Source organism: Aquarana catesbeiana, linkage group LG07, assembly GCF_042186555.1.
Source record: "Aquarana catesbeiana isolate 2022-GZ linkage group LG07, ASM4218655v1, whole genome shotgun sequence".
NCBI classification, from domain to species: Eukaryota; Metazoa; Chordata; class Amphibia; order Anura; family Ranidae; genus Aquarana; species Aquarana catesbeiana.
This window is the reverse complement of record NC_133330.1, coordinates 346,445,536-346,467,512: the sequence shown is the minus strand read 5'-3', so window position 1 is coordinate 346,467,512 and position 21,977 is coordinate 346,445,536. Positions and strand designations below refer to the sequence as shown.

At 50.9% G+C, this 21,977-nt stretch overlaps 1 protein-coding gene across 1 annotated transcript in view; it reads right to left on the bottom strand.

Moving 5' to 3' along the window:
- The window catches only part of HECTD3 (HECT domain E3 ubiquitin protein ligase 3), a 127,087-nt gene extending 109,581 nt beyond the window's left edge, over positions 1-17,506 (bottom strand). The window contains exons 1-6 of the mRNA XM_073594007.1: positions 17,393-17,506; positions 9,526-9,856; positions 6,832-6,992; positions 6,619-6,711; positions 3,610-3,745; positions 2,163-2,278 (exon numbers count right to left, since the gene is read on the bottom strand). Coding sequence (XP_073450108.1) covers positions 2,163-2,278; positions 3,610-3,745; positions 6,619-6,711; positions 6,832-6,992; positions 9,526-9,846 — 827 coding nt within the window. The 5' untranslated portion in view covers positions 9,847-9,856; positions 17,393-17,506. The remainder of the gene's footprint in view (positions 1-2,162; positions 2,279-3,609; positions 3,746-6,618; positions 6,712-6,831; positions 6,993-9,525; positions 9,857-17,392) is intronic.
- Between the last annotated feature and the right edge of the window lie 4,471 nt (positions 17,507-21,977).

Below are 21,977 nucleotides of genomic sequence, written 5' to 3'. Positions count from 1 at the left end.
CTACACCAATTCCTCAACAACTTGTTAATTTTCCTAAGCTCCTGCTGCCTTTCTGGTGCGGCTCGAGGCACAGGCAGCATTTCTGAGAATACCCCCTTAGAAGTCCTTCTCTTCAATATAGCCCCTAAGTCCTTGAAATCTTTTTTTAGGATTCTCCACCTTCCTCTTACTTTGTTATTGGTACCAACATGTACCATGACAGCCGGGTCCTCACCAGCCCCACCCAATAATCTGTCCATTCAAACCGAGATGTGCCGAACCCGAGCCCCCGGTAAACAAACTGTTAGGCGATTACGATCTTTGTGACAGATTGCCATATCTGTCCTAATAATTGAGTCCCCTAACACCAGTACCCGCCTATGTCCTTCCCCCCCCCCCCCGCCTTACTGGAGCAGCCATTCTGCTGGCAGCTAGGGGAGGGTGCCTGCTCCAGCAAAGCCACCCCTGAGCTGATATCCCCAACATCAGGCAACTTGGCATATTTGTTGGGGTGTACCAACTCAGGACTGGCCTCCCCAAGGCTCTTCCCCCTACCCCTCCTCCTAGCTGTCACCCAGCTACCTGCCTCTGGCTCCTGTACCTCCATATCTCCACCCCTCTCTATACTGGCCCCCGCCAGCACCTGCTGGGTAATGTCCCTGCTCCTTTCCAGGTTATTGATGCTGCGCAGTGTTGCCATCTGATTCTCTGGATCCAAGATCTGGGCTTCCAGAGAAACAACTAGCTGACATCTTGCATAGCAATATTCGCCCTTGAACGGCTCTTCAAGGAACGCATACATGGCGCAAGATGTGCACCGGGTCACACCACCAATCCTGTTCGACTTTTTACCCTCTATTATAATAAGGATAATCTCTACTCTAGTTACTCCCTGTACTCTAAATTACACTGGATAACCCAAGTTACTCCCAAAACACCAATTACTCCTGGAACTCCCAGTTACTCTCAGTAAACCACGCTACTCTCTGTACTCCCAGATACTCCACGTTACTGTCAGGGCTGGGCTCAGCCCTTCCTTCTCTGAGCTGGCGGCTCAGCTGTCAGCTAATTGCCAGCTCCTATTTCTCCACATTTACTCAGCTGCTGATGATATCCTGCTCATCAGTCCTGCCTACTTAAGCCGTCCAGTCCAGATGATCTCTGCCTTCGCCTTGGTCAACATCACAGAGACTATCTCCTGCATTCCTGTTACAGACTTGCTTGGCTGACATCCCTTCTGGCTCCAGATCCTGCTTGCTGTTCTACTACATTGATACCTGACTTTCTTGCTTGGCTGACTATCCGTTCTGGTTACCGAACTTTAGCTATGTTTTGACTACCTTTGTTCTTTTTACTTGTATTATTAAACAAGTGTGATTTAATTGTACTTCTGACTCGGTCAGATTCATGGTTTCTGACAGTTACTCCCAGATACTCCCAGTAATCCAAGTTACTTCCAATACACCCAAGTTCCTCCTGGTACTCTAAGTTACTCCCAAGTTACTCTTTGTAGACCTCACAAATGTTCTTTTTGGTGAATGGGCACAAATTACCACAGACACACTTCAACATTTTGAGGGAAGTCTTCCTAAAAGAGTGGAGCCAGGTCCATACAGACATGGTTTGCCCAGTTTGGTGTGGAGGAACTTGAGTGTCCTGCACAGAGCCCTGACCCCAACTTTACTGACCACCCTTGCAATGAATTGGGTTATGAGCCAGGTCTTCTTAACATCAATACTTGACCTCACAAATGTTCTTATGGGTGAATGGGCACAAATTCCTACAGACGCACTTCAACATTTTGTGGGAAGTCTTCCAAAAAGAGTGGAACCAGCTCCATAAAGACATGGTTTGATGAGGTTGATGTGGAGAAACTCGAGTGTCCTGCACAGAGCCCTATACTCAACTGAATATCTTTGGAATCAATCGGAATGCCAATTGTGATCTAGGTCTTCTCATCCAACATTAGTATCTGACCTCACAAATGGGCAAAAACTCCTACAGACACCCTCCAAAATCTTGGGGAAGGTCTTCTCAGAAGAGTGGAGGATGTTATACCCACAAAGAGGGCAACTCAATATTAAAGGCCAAGGTTTTGGAATACGATGTCAAACAAGCTTATAGAAGTGTGCTGGTCAGGGGTACACAAACTTTTGGCCACAACACAGACGACAACAACCTACTTGACGATGGTGCCTTCCTTCATGTTCAGTTGGACCCAGTGCTGGCCATGGGACCCATCACTCTCCCAGTAGGTGTCGTGGTAGCCGTCTGTCAAGCAGGCCAAGTTATTTTCTTCCTGTGGAAACACAGAGGTCACATTTCAGTCTTGGGGTCATTGGAAGTGGATAGGTAGTGCCGGGACCCCGGGATTGACCTATTAGTATTATTGGAATTGTGTTCATGCCGGGTATGTGGATTGTGGGCTGGGGCTTCCATACAACAAAGGATTCATGGATTGTAATGCAAATCAATGGACCTGAGATAGAAGCACCACACCACGTGGCGACAGTCCAGATACAAAATGTATTCCAGTGTAACATCAGGTGGAAGATGGCGCATGAAAGCCAACGCATGAAAGCCAACGCATGAAAGCCAACATGTTTCGGGGACCAAAGGACAGGAAATAATGTAAATGGACTGAATCAGGGATACAAAGTTTATGGCCAGTAGAGGAATGGAGACCAGAGCTTGTCAACTGCAGACTGAAGCAGTCAGGGGCCAATTCCTGAGATACTCCCTCCATTGTAAGCAGCTGGTCTCATTATGTTCAGGTCTAAGACTTCTGATTACAGCACAATGCAGAATGGCTCAGGTGGGGGTGACAGCCCCCCTTGTGACATGGCTCTGCTCCCCCCTACTCCCATGTGACACGACTCTGCTCCCCCTACCCCCATGTGACATGGCTCTGCTCCCCCCTACCCCCCATGTGACACGACTCTGCTCCCCCCTACCCCCATGTGACATGGCTCTACTCCCCCCAACCCCCATGTGACATGGCTCTGCTCCCCCCTACCCCCATGTGACATGGCTCTGCTCCCCCCTACCCCCATGTGACATGGCTCTGCTCCCCCCTACCCCCATGTGACATGGCTCTACTCGCCCCTACCCCCGTGTGACATGGCTCTGCTCCCCCCAACCCCCGTGTGACATGGCTCTGCTCCCCCCAACCCCCGTTTGACATGGCTCTGCTCCCCCAACCCCCGTTTGACATGGCTCTGCTCCCCCCTACCCCCATGTGACATGGCTCTGCTCCCCCAACCCCCGTTTGACATGGCTCTGCTCCCCCCTACCCCCATGTGACATGGCTCTGCTCCCCCCCTACCCCCATGTAACACGGCTCTGCTCCCCCTACCCCCATGTGACACGGCTCTGCCCCCCCCACCCCCATGTGACATGGCTCCGTCCCCCCTACCCCCATGTGACATGGTTCTGTTCCCACTGCCCCCCAAATATGACAAGCCTCTGCCCCCTGTTTTACCCCCATGTGACACGGCTCTGTCCACCCTTACCGCATGTGACAAGGCTTTTGCCCTCCCCCCTCCATGTGACATGGCTCTGAACCCACCCTAATCCCATGTGACATGTCTCTGGTCACACTGCTCCCCCCCCCATGTGACATGTATGTACCGTAGCAGAGGAGACGTTGATACTGTCCACGAACTGTTTGATATTCCCCAAACTCTCGTCTTCCTTCCCCACATGTTCAAACAGGAAGTGCACCAAATCCTCATCACACTCGTATGTCCAGGAGGGGGGAACAAACCTGCCGGGAGAGAGAGACAGTGAGAGGAGCCACAATGGGGGGGGTCCTGGTAATGATATAAAGGTAAGTACTACAGAAATAAATGATGGTATTCCTAGTAAAGACATAAAGATGGAATCAATGGATATTCTTAGGAAAGACACAAAGTTGGTACAACACAGATAAAGGTATTCCTAGCAAAAACATAAAGGCCAACTCTACAGGAATAAATGGGTTATTACCAGAGGTGAGAAAGGTGGGTGGTACAGAGATAATGCGGGTGTTCCTAATATAGATATAAAGGTTGGTACCATGTATATATACAGTATCTCCCAAAAGTAAGTACACCCCTCAGTGACATTTGTGTAAATCTTTTCTTCTATCTTTTCATGTGACAACACTGAAGAAATGACACTTGTCTACAATGTAAAGTAGTGAGTGTACAGCTTGTATAACAGTGTAAATTTACTGTCCCCTCAAAATAACTCAACACACAGCCATTAATGTCTAAACCGCTGACAACAAAAGTCAGTACACCCCTAAGTGAAAATCTCCAAATTGGGGCCAAAGTGTCAATATTTTGTGTGGCCACCATTATTTTCCAGCACTGCCTTAACCCTCTTGGACATGGAGGTCACCAGAGCTTCACAGGTTGTCACTGGAGTCCTCTTCCCCTCCTCCATGATGACATCACAGAGCTGGTGGATGTTAGAGACCTTGCGCTCCTCCACCTTCCGTTTGAGGATGTCCCACAGATGATCAATAGGGTTTAGGTCTGGAGACATGCTTGGCCAGTCCATCACCTTTACCCTCAGCTTCTTTAGCAAGGCAGTGGTGGTCTTGGAGGTGTGTTTGGGGTGGTTATCATGTTGGAATACTGCCCTGCGGTCCAGTCTCTGAAGGGAGGGGATCATGCTCTGCTTCAGTAGGTCACAGTACATGTTGGCATTCATGGTTCCCTCAATGATCTGTAGCCCCCCAGTGCCGGCAGCACTCATGCAGCCCCAGACCATGACACTCCCACCACCATGCTTGACTGTAGACAAGACACACTTGTCTTTGTCCTCCTCACCTGGTTGCCCCCACACACGCTTGTCACCATCTGAACCAAATACGTTTATCTTGGTCTCATCAGACCACAGGACATGGTTCCAGTAATCCATGTCCTTAGTCTGCTTGTCTTCAGAAAACTGTTTGTGGACTTTCTTGTGCATCATCTTTAGAAGAGGCTTCCTTCTGGGATGACAGCCATGCAGACCAATTTGATGCAGTGTGCGGCGTATGGTCTGAGCACTGACAGGCTGACCCCCCACCCCTACAGCCTCTGCAGCAATGCTGGCAGCACTCATACGTCTATTTCCCAAAGACAACCTCTGGATATGACGCTGATCACGTGACCTCAACTTCTTTGGTGGACCATGGCGAGGCCTGTTCTGAGTGGAACCTGTCCTGTTATACCGCTGTATGGTCTTGGCCACCGTGCTGCAGATCAGTTTCAGGGTCTTGGCAATCTTCTTATAGCCTAGGCCATCTTTATGTAGAGCAACAGCAAATTTACACTGTTATACAAGCTGTACACTCACTACTTTACATTGTAGACAAGTGTCATTTCTTCAGTGTTGTCACATGAAAAGATAGAAGAAAAGATTTACACAAATGTCACTGAGGGGTGTACTCACTTTTGTCAGATACTGTAGGTAGGTACGCCTGGAAAAGACATACAGGTATTTACTACACAGACCTCAGTGGGTATCCCTAGTAATAACATAGGATTAGGTACTATAGAAATAAGGAGGGGTATGCCTTGTAGGGATATAAAGGTAGGCGGCACATAGATAAGGGTGAGTACTCCAGGTAAAGCATAAAAGGTGGGTACTACAGAGATCATGGTGGGCATTCCTAGCAAAGACGTAAAGGTAGGTACTATAGAAATAGAGGGGTGGTATGCCTAGTAGAGACATAAAGTTGGGTACTACATAGATAAGATATTACTAATATAGACATAGAGGTGGACACTAGCTGGATGTAGGTGGGTGATTTTTGTAAAGAGAAAAGGATTGGCGCTTTTAATAAATGTATATTGTTGAGAAATACAAAGATGAAGGTAGGTACTCCTAGTAAAGACATAAGGTGGGTGGCACACAATGAAGGTGGGTACTCGTAGTAAAGACATAAGGTGGGTGGCACACAATGAAGGTGGGTACTCCTAGTAAAGACATAAGGTGGGTGGCACACAATGAAGGTGGGTACTCGTAGTAAAGACATAAGGTGGGTGGCACACAATGAAGGTGGGTACTCGTAGTAAAGACATAAGGTGGGTGGCACACAATGAAGGTGGGTACTCCTAGTAAAGACATAAGGTGGGTGGCACACAATGAAGGTGGGTACTCGTAGTAAAGACATAAGGTGGGTGGCACACAATGAAGGTGGGTACTCGTAGTAAAGACATAAGGTGAGTGGCACACAATGAAGGTGGGTACTCGTAGTAAAGACATAAGGTGAGTGGCACACAATGAAGGTGGGTACTCGTAGTAAAGACATAAGGTGGGTGGGCACACAATGAAGGTGGGTACTCGTAGTAAAGACATAAGGTGGGTGGGCACACAATGAAGGTGGGTACTCGTAGTAAAGACATAAGGTGGGTGGGCACACAATGAAGGTGGGTACTCGTAGTAAAGACATAAGGTGGGTGGGCACACAATGAAGGTGGGTACTCGTAGTAAAGACATAAGGTGGGTGAGTGGCACACAATGAAGGTGGGTACTCGTAGTAAAGACATAAGGTTGGTGGGCACACAATGAAGGTGGGTACTCCTAGAACAGAAATGATACAACATGGTGGCAGACATTTTAGGGGGTCTGTGGGGGTGGAAGGTTGATATCTCCGGTCATTACCGTAGTTTCTGTACCGCCTCCTCATCTGGTTGGGTAGATTTTGGCCGCCTCGCCAGGCGCATGGAGTAAGTGGCGTCCACAACATCCTCCCACCTGCAGAGACACAGAATGAGCCCAACAAATCTCTATATACACCCCAGTCCTAGAGCCGCCCCGCCACCCAACTGTGCCACAAATCCCAGATCTGTCTCCCGGCATCCACCGGACACCTACCTGCTGATGGGTTTGTAATCCACCCCAAATAAGTGCTGCTGTCCAGTAAGCTTGTTGGGGGATTCCACAGGGACCAGCCGGTCCCCTCCATTGTCCTGCCGGCAGAGCAGCACCCAACCCTCCGCCATGTCACATCCGCTGCCATATTCCTCCATCTGATCCTGGAAGACAGAGAGAGCCGGGCGTTATACCCGCAATCACCCACCATCACATTCCCCGACACCCCAAAATCAGTCCCACCATCCCTGTGCTGAGTTCCCGGGTCTGTACACCCGCTGTTCCCATTATGAGGGGTTCTCACCATCCCTGTGCTGAGTTCCTGGGTCTGTACACCCGCTGTGCCCATTATGAGGGGTTCTCACCATCCCTGTGCTGAGTTCCCGGGTCTGTACACCCGCTGTGCCCATTATGAGGGGTTCTCACCATCCCTGTGCTGAGTTCCCGGGTCTGTACACCCACTGTGCCCATTATGAGGGGTTCCCACCATCCCTGTGCTGAGTTCCCGGGTCTGTACACCCGCTGTGCCCATTATGAGGGGTTCCCACCATCCCTGTGCTGAGTTCCCGGGTCTGTACACCCACTGTGCCCATTATGAGGGGTTCCCACCATCCCTGTGCTGAGTTCCCGGGTCTGTACACCCGCTGTGCCCATTATGAGGGGTTCCCACCATCCCTGTGCTGAGTTCCTGGGTCTGTACACCCGCTGTGCCCATTATGAGGGGTTCTCACCATCCCTGTGCTGAGTTCCCGGGTCTGTACACCCGCTGTGCCTATTATGAGGGGTTCTCACCATCCCTGTGCTGAGTTCCCGGGTCTGTACACCCGCTGTGCCCATTATGAGGGGTTCTCACCATCCCTGTGCTGAGTTCCCGGGTCTGTACACCCGCTGTGCTCATTATGAGGGGTTCTCACCATCCCTGTGCTGAGTTCCCGGGTCTGTACACCCGCTGTGCCCATTATGAGGGGTTCTCGCCATCCCTGTGCTGAGTTCCCTGGTCTGTACACCCGCTGTGCCCATTATGAGGGGTTCTCGCCATCCCTGTGCTGAGTTCCCTGGTCTGTACACCCGCTGTGCCCATTATGAGGGGTTCTCGCCATCCCTGTGCTGAGTTCCCTGGTCTGTACACCCGCTGTGCCCATTATGAGGGGTTCTCACCATCCCTGTGCTGAGTTCCCGGGTCTGTACACCCGCTGTGCCCATTATGAGGGGTTCCCAGGTCTGTACACCTGCTATGCCCATTATGAGGGGTTCCCACCATCCCTGTGCTGAGTTCCTGGGTCTGTACACCCGCTGTGCCCATTATGAGGGGTTCTCACCATCCCTGTGCTGAGTTCCCGGGTCTGTACACCCGCTGTGCCCATTATGAGGGGTTCCCAGGTCTGTACACCCGCTGTGCCCATTATGAGGGGTTCTCACCATCCCTGTGCTGAGTTCCCGGGTCTGTACACCCGCTGTGCCCATTATGAGGGGTTCCCGCCATCCCTGTGCTGAGTTCCCGGGTCTGTACACCCGCTGTGCCCATTATGAGGGGTTCTCACCATCCCTGTGCTGAGTTCCTGGGTCTGTACACCCGCTGTGCCCATTATGAGGGGTTCCCAGGTCTGTACACCCGCTGTGCCCATTATGAGGGGTTCTCACCATCCCTGTGCTGAGTTCCCGGGTCTGTACACCCGCTGTGCCCATTATGAGGGGTTCTCACCATCCCTGTGCTGAGTTCCTGGGTCTGTACACCCGCTGTGCCCATTATGAGGGGTTCTCACCATCCCTGTGCTGAGTTCCTGGGTCTGTACACCCGCTGTGCCCATTATGAGGGGTTCCCAGGTCTGTACACCCGCTGTGCCCATTATGAGGGGTTCTCACCATCCCTGTGCTGAGTTCCCGGGTCTGTACACCCGCTGTGCCCATTATGAGGGGTTCTCACCATCCCTGTGCTGAGTTCCCGGGTCTGTACACCCGCTGTGCCCATTATGAGGGGTTCTCACCATCCCTGTGCTGAGTTCCCGGGTCTGTACACCCTCTGTGCCCATTATGAGGGGTTCTCACCATCCCTGTGCTGATTTCCCGGGTCTGTACACCCGCTGTGCCCATTATGAGGGGTTCCCACCATCCCTGTGCTGAGTTCCCGGGTCTGTACACCCGCTGTGCCCATTATGAGGGGTTCTCACCATCCCTGTGCTGATTTCCCGGGTCTGTACACCCGCTGTGCCCATTATGAGGGGTTCCCACCATCCCTGTGCTGAGTTCCCGGGTCTGTACACCCGCTGTGCCCATTATGAGGGGTTCCCACCATCCCTGTGCTGAGTTCCCGGGTCTGTACACCCGCTGTGCCCATTATGAGGGGTTCTCACCATCCCTGTGCTGAGTTCCCGTGTGTGTACACCCTCTGTGCCCATTATGAGGGGTTCTCACCATCCCTGTGCTGAGTTCCCGGGTCTGTACACCCGCTGTGCCCATTATGAGGGGTTCTCACCATCCCTGTGCTGAGTTCCCGGGTCTGTACACCCGCTGTGCCCATTATGAGAGGTTCTCACCATCCCTGTGCTGAGTTCCCGGGTCTGTACACCCGCTGTGCCCATTATGAGGGGTTCCCTCCATCCCTGTGCTGAGTTCCTGGGTCTGTACACCCGCTGTGCCCATTATGAGGGGTTCCCACCATCTCTGTGCTGAGTATTATGGAGAAGTTACTTTCCTCACCTTGCTGAGTTTCACCCACAGGCCGTTGGCGTTGCCGTACTCCTCGCCCGTGGCTTTGACGCAGCTTCCTTTCTGCACCTCCACGGTGGTCCTGGCGAGCTTCTTCAGATTCTGTTTGGAGTAGCCGGGGGCCTCCCACACGGTCAGCAGGGAGCGGGACGAGGCGGCTGCGTTGGGGTCCTTACAGATCTTGTACAGCACCTCCCCCGGGACATAGCACAGAGCTTGGGGGAGGGGCTTGGCCTGGCGCAGACACTCGATACATTCCAGAACACAGCGGATCTGACCCAGGAGCCGCCGCGGGTCGTTGCCGTCCTGCATGGCAGAAACACTGCGGACAAGAAAAACACAGATTACAAATCACTGAATAAAGAACACGAATCTCATCATTTGTATCGACCTCTGTCAGTCTTAGCAAAGCAGAGCTCAGACTGGGAGAGGGAGAAGCAGCACAAGGAGCCAATCAGCTGTGCAGTAGTGCTCACAAAGGACATGCTGATAGGAGGAGAGAGGGTCAAAGGTCAGGAGTAGGGATGAACTTCGAGTCAAACATTCGCCGAACTGTGAATTTTATGGGACGTTCACAGCAAATTCGAGCGCCCCATAATGCAATGCAAGACCGCAGTGTATTGCTGTATGGTGATTGGCCAAAGCACCTGACCTGCATTGTCCAGAAGGCCTCCAAGGAAAGGCAGACGCTCACAGGCCACTAGAAGAGGGTAAGTAGGGACCGTTCCCTCTGTGAGGGGTCACTGTGTTCTGCCACCACCAACACCTAAGGCCAATGTTTCAGCAGAGTATACAGTGCAGTCCGTATAGTATATATACTGCAGTTCAGAGTATATAGTGCAGTCCGTATAGTATATATACTGCAGTTCAGAGTATACAGTGCAGTCCATATAGTATATATACTGCAGTTCAGAGTATACAGTGCAGTCTGTATAGTATATATACTGCAGTTCAGAGTATACAGTGCAGTCCGTATAGTATATATACTGCAGTTCAGAGTATACAGTGCAGTCTGTATAGTATATATACTGCAGTTCAGAGTATACAGTGCAGTGTACAATATATAATATAGTGTATTGAAGTGGTTAAGTGGAGCCCAATGACAGAATTTAGAAAAAAACCAGCGTGGGTTCCCCCGTCCATACCAGGCCCTTTGGGTCTGATATGGATTTGGGGGGGGGGGGGCCACTCCATTTAAAAAAACAAAACAAAAATTGGCGTGGAGTTCACCTTAATATCCATACCAGACCCAAACAGCCGGGTATGAACTAGGAGGGGGACCCATGCTGGTTTTTTTAATGATTTTTTATGTATATTGCTGGGATCTGGCAATACATTACAGCCCTGAGCAATTATAAAAGACATTTTTTCCCTTTCATTTTGCTGTCAGACTGTTCTAAACACAGGAAACATGCGCCCAGGTCCCCAAACACTCCCCTGGGGCAGGACCCGGGTCACCAAACACTCCCCTGGGGCAGGACCCGGGTCACCAAACACTCCCCTGGGGCAGGACCCGGGTCACCAAACACTCCCCTGGGGCAGGACCCGGGTCCCCAAACACTCCCCTGGGGCAGGACCCGGGTCCCCAAACACTTTTTATGACAATAACTTGCATATTAGCCTTTAAAATGAGCACTTTTGATTTCTCCCATAGACTTTAATGGTGTTCGCACAAATGAGAACCAAACCTGGGGGGGGGGGGGGTTGCCTCATCCCTAGTCAGGAGGCGTGGCCTCCCTCCATCCAAGTGTACTTGCCAAGTTGACTCAAGCGAATTCGGGGTCTAGCATTAGCACGCCCTTTTTTGCATTCCCTGTACAGTAGAGCTCAGCCTGGGGGAGGGAGAAGGAGACAATCAGTGTAACGACTTGAAGGCTTTTACTGGCAAGTTTAAATCAGTATTTTTTGCTACAAAAATTTGCTACAAAATTACCCAGAACTCCCAAACATACATTATTTTTTTAGCAGAGACCCTAGGGAATAAAATGGTGATTGTTGCAATGTTTTGTCATTTGCGCAGCAGTTCTTTTAAATGCACTTTAAATTATTTTTTTTTTTGTATAGAGTAAGTCAGCACTTCTCCTCCGTGCAGGAAGGGGCAGTGTGCTCTCCTCTCCTCCATGCAGGCAACATCGGCGTGCTCTCCTCTCCTCCATGCAGGAAGGGGCAGTGTGCTCTCCTCTCCCCCTCCATGCAGATGGCGGCGGCGTGCTCTCCTCTATACAGGCGACGGCGGCAGCATGCTCTCCTCTCCCCTCCTCCATGCAGGCAGCGGCGGCATGCTCTCCTCCATGCAGGAAGGGGCAGTGTGCTCTCCTCCTCCTCCGTGCAGGCAGCGTCGGTGTGCTCTCCTCTCCTCCTCCATGCAGGAAGGGGCAGTGTGCTCTCCTCTCCTCCTCCATGCAGGCAGCAGCGGTGGTGTGCTCTCCTCTCCTCCTCCATGCAGGCAGCGGTGTGCTCTCCTCTCCTCCTCCATGCAGGAAGGGGCAGTGTGCTCTCCTCTCCTCCTCCATGCAGGCAGCAGCGGTGGTGTGCTCTCCTCTCCTCCTCCATGCAGGCAGCAGCAGCGGCGTGCTCTCCTCTCCTCCTCCATGCAGGCAGCAGCGGTGGTGTGCTCTCCTCTCCTCCTCCATGCAGGCAGCAGCGGTGGTGTGCTCTCCTCTCCTCCTCCTCCATGCAGGCAGTGGCGGTGGTGTGCTCTCCTCTCCTCCTCCATGCAGGCAGCAGCGATGGTGTGCTCTCCTCTCCTCCTCCTCGTGCGGGCTGCTGTGATGTGGTGTGCAGCAGCGGCCCCGGCGCCAGCGTGTCTCCTCTTCCAAAGCGTTGGGCATCCAATAGGATCGCCTGACACTTTGGCCAATCGGGGAAACAGGTCTCACGACCTGCCTCCTGATTGGTGGGGAGGAACTGTAGTGTGACCATAGTGCAAATTAATTGACACAACAGGGTGGGCTCCGGACGCAATGCTCTGATCCTGAGCCCACCCTAATTTGAAGCCTATTTGAGCCTCTGGAATCAGGTGCTTCAAAATACATCCCCCGCCCCCCCGCCTATCCCCGCCTATCCCCGCCATAGGAATTCCGCCCTTAAAGGGGCCCGGTGCATGGATAGGGAAGGCGGCAGTGGTGTCGGGGGTGGTGGCCCCGGTGCACCCACAATGAACAGGCCACCACTGAGACATCTTCTTACACCCAGGAAAGCAGGCAGAAGGTGGCGACGGCCATCTTGGTACACCCCACACAGCTCAGCGGCAAACAGATTTTATACTGAAATAGAATATTTCACTCGGTCGCGGTGAAACATTCTAATTGAAGACTTGTCTGGGTGTCAGAACTCACCTTATATACTGAAATAATCTATTTCACCGCGACAGAGTGAAATTGTCTATTTCAGTAGAAAATCTGTTTGCAGCTGAGCGGTGCGGGGTGTACCAAGATGGCTGTCGCCACCTTCTGCTGGTGTTCAGTCAGATTAGGCGTCCCGTCAGATTTTGTAACAAAAGTGAAGTTCTGTAACGTCCATCTTGGTGCTCCCTGCACTCGGCCACATCAAGCCTACAGTCTGAAGTCGCCAAGCGGACATCTTGTTACACCCAGCGGAGTCTTGCATGTCACACTTATTTTTACGAACGGAGCTTATATAGTGAAATGCGGGATTTGGAAATCCGTCTGACTGTTTTGTTGTTGAATTGCTGATCTGACAGGTTTGCTGATCTGACAGAACACTGCTAATTTTATTATTCAACATGAAAACAGTGAGACGGATTTCTAAATCCCGCATTTCACGATATAAGCCGAGTTTACTGGTAAAAAAAAGTGTGACATGCAAGACCCCAGCGGGTGTACAAAGATGTCCGCTTGGCAACTTCAAACTGTAGGCTTACTGCAGATGAACCAAGATGGCCGCGACGGAACTTCACTTCCGTTACAGACTGGTCGCCTAATCTGACGGAACACTCGCTTGCCTGGGTGTAGGAAGATGTCCGCTGCCGGCTTCATGTTCTGTCACATTAGGAAACCTATTGAAAGGCATAGCGGCCATGTTGGAATGCATAGCGCATGCGCAATAAGCAATTTTGTTTGCAACGTCACTTCTGTTACATAATGTGATGGGTAGCGGTATTCTGATAGAACACAGGCTGAAAAAACAAAAGCGGAGTTATATATATATATATATATATAGTTATATTAGCTTCACTCCTAATCCCGGGAAACCACAACACATATATATAAATTGTGGGGAGCAATTCATGGCCCCTCCCCTTTGGGGGAGAATCGCGGCGTGCACATTTTTTGTGTTGTGTTTTTGCACACGGGGAAGGGGGGAGGGGGAATTTGATACCCAAACACGGTGGGCTTCAAAAGGATAAAAAAAAAAACGTTCACTTCCTGTTGTATCTTCAGGACAGGAAGTGAAGAAAGATCTCCCCTCCGGGTCACATCCAAGGTTAAAAAACAAACAAAACAAAACACACCTTTGTCTTCAGATATCTATCAGGAGGATACAATGTGACACGTTGTATAATTCGGGCCAATCGTTCGCTGTGCTCATTCTTGGCGCACAGAAGTGATGATTCCTCTCAGTAATCTGATATAAAGTGGCAATCAGAGCTGAGTCATGGAATGTATCACCGACGCTGCGCGCCGCGCCGATCATCCGAGAACGACTCATGACCGATAAATATCACAACGGCCACCAACTCTCCTTCTTTAACCACTTCAGCTCTGGAACGTTTTACCCCCCTCCGGGATCAGGCCATTTTCTCCTATTCAGCACTGCGCAACTATAACCGGTGACTGCGCGGTCACGTGACTCTGAACGCAAATGACATTTGTAGCATTTGTTTCACAAAAATAGAACTTTGTTTTGGAGGGATTTTATCACCGCTGTGTTTTTTGTTTTTTATCCGCTTCAGGACCGCCCACCGCACTTATACTGCGGCCCCCGCCGCGCCAAATCATGTACAGGATTTGGTGTTTCCGGGTAGGGGGCGCTAAAGTAGCGCAGTGCTGAATAGCAAAAAAAATGGCCTGGTCATGAAGGGGGTAAAATCTTCCAGAGCTCAATTAGTTAAATAAAATAGAGACTTAAAATATGAGATTTGATTTTATTGGATATTCTTTATAACAAAGTAGAAAATATAATATAATATAATATAATATAATATAATATAATATAATATAATATAATATATCTTTTAGGTTTTTTTCTACTTTGTTATAAAGAATATCCAATAAAATCGAATTTCTTCATAAACTTTGATCACTATGGATTCTGCTCCATGTCTCTGGTGAAAAACTCCCAATAAGAGAAGCCTACCCCACCCCCACCTAACAACTGTTTTATCATTTTCTCCATCAGCCCATCCCCCACAGTTATTACCTTTTGTTTCCACTTGACCCTCCCCCTTCTAGATTGTAAGCTCTGAGGCTCAGGGCCCTCTGATCCCTCCTGTATTGATTTCTATTGTAAGTGTAATGTCTGCCCCCATGGTGTACAGTGCTGTTGGTGCCATATAAACCCTGTATAATAATAATAATAATATATAAACCCTGTATAATAATAATATATAAACCCTGTATAATAATAATAATAATATATAAACCCTGTATAATAATAATAATAATAATATATAAACCCTGTATAATAATAATAATAATAATATATAAACCCTGTATAATAATAATAATAATAATAATATATAAACCCTGTATAATAATAATAATAATAACCGTCTATAGATTGGTTTATGTGAGGTGATAGAGGTGGGGGATGTACAGGGAAATGATGCAGTGATGACACTATACTGGTGGAGATCGGGGACTGTGATAGGGTGGCGGAGAATGTGACACTAACTGACCCTTGCTGGAAGGCGCACTGACATGGATAGTAACATTAAAGCCCCGCCCACATGGGCCGAATGTCAGGAGAAATCGGACGGAGTGAAAAAAAGCGGCCGACATTCTGCCTGTATGAGTCGGATTGGCCGGCTTCTGTCGGACGTGCTGGTAAACCAGCAGCCAATGGCAGACAGCGGTGATCGGAGTGTTCTCATGGGGGGGGGCTGTACGACCCTCCTACTGAAAAGCTAGATGATGCTGGGCGTCCTCCAGTCAGGAAATGGGGCGGGGCTCTATCTGACTTGCTGCACCTTCTAATGCACATTGTGAGAAGCTCACAGTGTGCGGAGATATCAGAGGAAGACATTTCCGTCCAGGGGAGGAGCCTCTACACCTGTGCAAGACTGAAGGGGGAGGAGCCTCTACACCTGTGCAAGACTGAAGGGGGAGGAGCCGCTAAACCTGTGCAAGACTGAAGGGGAGGAGCCGCTACACCTGTGCGAGACTGAAGGGGAGGAGCCGGTACACCTGTGCAAGACTGAAGGGGAGGAGCCGCTAAACCTGTGCAAGACTGAAGGGGAGGAGCCGCTACACCTGTGCGAGACTGAAGGGGAGGAGCCGGTACACCTGTGCAAGACTGAAGGGGGAGGAGCCGCTAAACCTGTGCAAGACTGAAGGGGAGGAGCCGCTACACCTGTGCAAGACTGAAGGGGGAGGAGCCGCTAAACCTGTGCAAGACTGAAGGGGGAGGAGCGCTACACCTGTGCAAGACTGAAGGGGGAGGAGCCGCTAAACCTGTGCAAGACTGAAGGGGGAGGAGCCGCTAAACCTGTGCAAGACTGAAGGGGGAGGAGCCGCTAAACCTGTGCAAGACTGAAGGGGGAGGAGCCGCTACACCTGTGCAAGACTGAAGGGGAGGAGCCGCTACACCTGTGCAAGACTGAAGGGGAGGAGCCGCTACACCTGTGCAAGACTGAAGGGGAGGAGCCGCTACACCTGTGCAAGACTGAAGGGGAGGAGCCGCTACACCTGTGCAAGACTGAAGGGGGAGGAGCCGCTACACCTGTGCAAGACTGAAGGGGAGGAGCCGCTACACCTGTGCAAGACTGAAGGGAAGGAGCCGCTACACCTGTGCAAGACTGAAGGGGAGGAGCCGCTACACCTGTGCAAGACTGAAGGGGGAGGAGCCGCTACACCTGTGCAAGACTGAAGGGGAGGAGCCAGTACACCTATGCAAGACTGTGGGGGAGGAGCCGCTACACCTGTGCAAGACTGAAGGGGAGGAGCCGCTACACCTGTGCAAGACTGAAGGGGGAGGAGCCGGTACACCTGTGCAAGACTGAAGGGGAGGAGCCGGTACACCTGTGCAAGACTGAAGGGGAGGAGCCGCTACACCTGTGCAAGACTGAAGGGGAGGAGCCGGTACACCTGTGCAAGACTGAAGGGGAGGAGCCGCTACACCTGTGCAAGACTGAAGGGGGAGGAGCCGCTACACCTGTGCAAGACTGAAGGGGGAGGAGCCGCTACACCTGTGCAAGACTGAAGGGGAGGAGCCGCTACACCTGTAGAAGATTGAAGAGGTCGGGAGGGAATGTAATGATTCTGATGGAGATATAGAACTGGTAGTTTGGGGTTTCTCTATACAGTGATTGGGGCCCCTGCTGTGTGGTACTTACCTCTTCCAGGGGCCCCAACCCACCGGCTCGGGGTACTTGTGCCATTCAGGTAAACTAAGATATATAATAATGTGAATTCTGTAGATTTTCTGGGATTGGGGTTGTTTCTAGGATCGGGGGGCTGGTTGTTGGATGTTCCGGTGTCTGGGGGTCCTTCCCATAGACCGGGGTACCTACCTAGGGGGGCCCAGTACTGCCTGCCTGACCATCCCCCAGTGACAGTGGTCTCCTTCGTTTATTATTTATATAGGAAGCACAGACAGTCCTCAGTGCAGCACACAGTCCATCATATATATATATATATATATATATATAGGGGGGGGGAGGGGGACATGCACCTACCTGCACTGCTCTCCTCCTCCAACAGAAATCACTACCGTAATTACCTCACCCAACCCGGAAGTACCCTCTACCTTATGTCCTAGAATAGCTGCACACTCTTCCCGTATATTCCCAAATAACTGCGCACCATCTACCGTATATTCCAGACTAGCTGTGCATAACCTACCGTATATACCTCAGTATGTGTGCATGGCTACCGTATATCACTAAGTAACTGAAAATCCTCAACTTTGTACATGCAATGAGGTTATATCAGTGTACGGAGGTGTATTATAGCACAGCGCACTGATATAGTTCTATTACTGTACAGTGTATGGAGGTGTATTATAGCACGCACACAGGTGGAAATGGTCTTTAATTAGGGGGTGGGACATTCATTTAAAATGGGTGTGGTTATGCAAAAGGAATAACATTAACCACTTCCCGCCCACCAGCAATGTACTACAGGGGAGGGGCCTGTGTCCAATCACAGCCCAGAGCTCTGTACAGAGGGAACAATCTCTTTGTTTCTTATCCCTGCAAAGCCGCACACGTTACACATTGTTAGGCACACATTTAACCCCTTGATGTTACCCCCTTCCCAGCCGGTGTCATTAGTACAGTGACAGTGTATAGTATTATCACTCATCACTGTATTGGTGTTGCTGGAGATGTCAGTTAGTGTCAGATTGTCCGCCACACTATGGCAGTCCCTCTATAAGTCACTGATCACCCCCATTACTAGTATAAAAATCCCATCGATTGTATAACTTTCACATAAACCAATCAATAAACACTTATTGGGATTTATTTGTTACCAATAACATGGAGCAGAATACATATTGGAATCAATTTATGAAGAAATTCCATTTTTTTATTCTTTATTGGATGTTTTATAGCAGAAAGAAAACAAAATATTTTTTTTCTCTCGAAATTTTCAGTCTTTTTTTTGTCTATATTGCAAAAAATAAGAAACCCAAAGATGACCCCCCCCGGGGGATGGGGGGCACGGAGGTTCCGGATATCTCATACAAGATATGACTCCGCCCCCATGTCATACATGAAGGGCTCCGCCCGGCTCAGCGGCCTCTGATAGGAGGAATCATAACGCCCGTCTCTTATCAGAGTACACAGGCGGGGGCGGGGCTCTGCTGACATCAGGAACTCTCTGCTGATCCTTCTCATCTTCAGGGGCCACGTGGCCCCGCAGAACACCGGGGGGGCCCCATTCATCAGTATTATGTTGTGAGTTACCTGAAGACCCCGTTCACACGGGAGGCGTTATTCAGGCACTTCTGGGCTAAAAATAGCACCTGAAAAACGCGTGTGAGAGCCGAGTGATTTCCGAGTATTTTCACACCGCGGCGCTGCGCTGACGGGAGGTTAAAAAAAGTCCTGCAAGCAGCATCTTTGGGGCGGTGCGGGAGCGCAGTATACACCCCTCCCCCACCACCCTACACCCCATTGAAATGAATGGGCAGCATCCGCAAAGCACTTCGGCAGCGGCGCTACACGGGCGCATTTAACCCTTTCTTTAGCCGCTAATGGGGGTTAAAAGTGACCCGCTAGCGGCTGAATAGTGCCGCTAAAATGACGGTAAAGCGCCACTAAAACTAGCAGCATTTTACCGCCAACCCCCCCCCTCCCCCTCTACACTGCATTAGGTTAGCCCATAGAAATGAATGAACCGACAGAACAGACTGAGGATCCAGCTGGTCTCTTCCTCTGATGTAAGGAGGGACTCTGATGGGGACACTGAATGTAAGGGGGGACTCTGATGGGGACACCAGATGTAAGGGGGGACTCTGATGGGGACACCTGATGTAAGGGGGGACTCTGATGGGGACACCTGATGTAAGGGGGGACTCTGATGGGGACACCTGATGTAAGGGGGGACTCTGATGGGGACACCTGATGTAAGGGGGGACTCTGATGGGGACACCTGATGTAAGGGGGGACTCTGATGGGGACACCTGATGTAAGGGGGGACTCTGATGGGGACACCTGATGTAAGGGGGGACTCTGATGGGGACACCTGATGTAAGGGGGGACTCTGATGGGGACACCTGATGTAAGGGGGGACTCTGATGGGGACACCTGATGTAAGGAGGGACTCTGATGGGGACACCTGATGTAAGGAGGGACTCTGATGGGGACACCTGATGTAAGGAGGGACTCTGATGGGGACACCTGATGTAAGGAGGGATTCTGATGGGGACACCTGATGTAAGGGGGGACTCTGATGGGGACACCTGATGTAAGGGGGGACTCTGATGGGGACACCTGATGTAAGGGGGGACTCTGATGGGGACACCTGATGTAAGGGGGGACTCTGATGGGGACACCTGATGTAAGAAGGGATTCTGATGGGGACACCTGATGTAAGGGGGGACTCTGATGGGGACAGTGGATGTAAGGAGGGACTCTGATGGGGACACCTGATGTAAGGGGGGACTCTGATGGGGACACCTGATGTAAGGGGGGACTCTGATGGGGACACCTGATGTAAGGGGGGACTCTGATGGGGACAGTGGATGTAAGGAGGGACTCTGATGGGGACACCTGATGTAAGGGGGGACTCTGATGGGGACACCTGATGTAAGGAGGGACTCTGATGGGGACACCTGATGTAAGGGGGGACTCTGATGGGGACACCTGATGTAAGGGGGGACTCTGATGGGGACACCTGATGTAAGGGGGGACTCTGATGGGGACACCTGATGTAAGGGGGGACTCTGATGGGGACACCTGATGTAAGGGGGGACTCTGATGGGGACACCTGATGTAAGGGGGGATTCTGATGGGGACACCTGATGTAAGGAGGGATTCTGATGGGGACACCTGATGTAAGGGGGGACTCTGGGGACAGTGGATGTAAGGAGGGATTCTGATGGGGAGGACACCTGATGTAAGGAGGGACTCTGATGGGGACACCTGATGTAAGGGGGGACTCTGATGGGGACACCTGATGTAAGGGGGGACTCTGATGGGGACACCTGATGTAAGGGGGGGACTCTGATGGGGACACCTGATGTAAGGGGGGACTCTGATGGGGACACCTGATGTAAGGGGGGACTCTGATGGGGACACCTGATGTAAGGAGGGACTCTGATGGGGACACCTGATGTAAGGAGGGACTCTGATGGGGACACCTGATGTAAGGAGGGACTCTGATGGGGACACCTGATGTAAGGAGGGATTTTGATGGGGACACCTGATGTAAGGGGGGACTCTGATGGGGACACCTGATGTAAGGGGGGACTCTGATGGGGACACCTGATGTAAGGGGGGACTCTGATGGGGACACCTGATGTAAGGAGGGATTCTGATGGGGACACCTGATGTAAGGGGGGACTCTGATGGGGACACCTGATGTAAGGGGGGACTCTGATGGGGACAGTGGATGTAAGGAGGGACTCTGATGGGGACACCTGATGTAAGGGGGGGACTCTGATGGGGACACCTGATGTAAGGAGGGACTCTGATGGGGACACCTGATGTAAGGGGGGACTCTGATGGGGACACCTGATGTAAGGGGGGACTCTGATGGGGACACCTGATGTAAGGAGGGATTCTGATGGGGACACCTGATGTAAGGGGGGGACTCTGATAGGGACAGTGGATGTAAGGAGGGACTCTGATGGGGACACCTGATGTAAGGGGGGACTCTGATGGGGACACCTGATGTAAGGAGGGACTCTGATGGGGACACCTGATGTAAGGAGGGATTCTGATGGGGACACCTGATGTAAGGGGGGACTCTGATGGGGACACCTGATGTAAGGGGGGACTCTGATGGGGACACCTGATGTAAGGAGGGATTCTGATGGGGACACCTGATGTAAGGGGGGACTCTGATGGGGACATTTCGGCTCCTTCATCAGGAAACTTCATCTGCTGGTTTCTCTTTTTGGAAATCCCGGCTGATATTTACTTATTTCTAAGAAGTGATGAACCATGGCCGGGTTCGCACAGTTTCAATGGAGGAGTGGGGGAGGAGCGGGGGTGGTGGAGAGGAGCAGGGGAGGAGCGGGGGTGGTGGAGAGGAGCGGGGGAGGAGCGGGGGTGGTGGAGAGGAGCGGGGAGGAGAGGAGCGGGGGAGGAGCGGGGGTGGTGGAGAGGAGCGGGGAGGAGAGGAGCGGGGGAGGAGCGGGGGGCTGTTTGCATCGCTGGATTGTGGGACAGGTGAGTGTCTGATTATTAAAAGTCAGCTGCACTTTATATGGGTGGAACTCCCCTTTAATGTACCTGATAGGCCCCTCCCCCAGCCTGATAATAATTATAATCAATTTTGTGAAATGTAAACATTTGTTTGTTGTAATTTTATTGTTAATATTTACAATTATTTATTCTTTTTCAGTATCAACTTCTTGCAGCACCAGAATTCTCCTGAGGAAGCTCCTTTGGGTGAAACATGTTGAGTACAAGCGGCTGTAATATATGAAATTTGTGTATTTGACTATTTTTTGTCATTTTGAAGATATTGTCTAATTAATTGGCACCTTTTATATCTTTTGTACCTTTAAATCTATTCAGAAAAGATGTTTTCCAGCCCATGAAGATGTATGAAGTGTGTGATAAATGGTGGGGCCCTTGTACTGAGGTT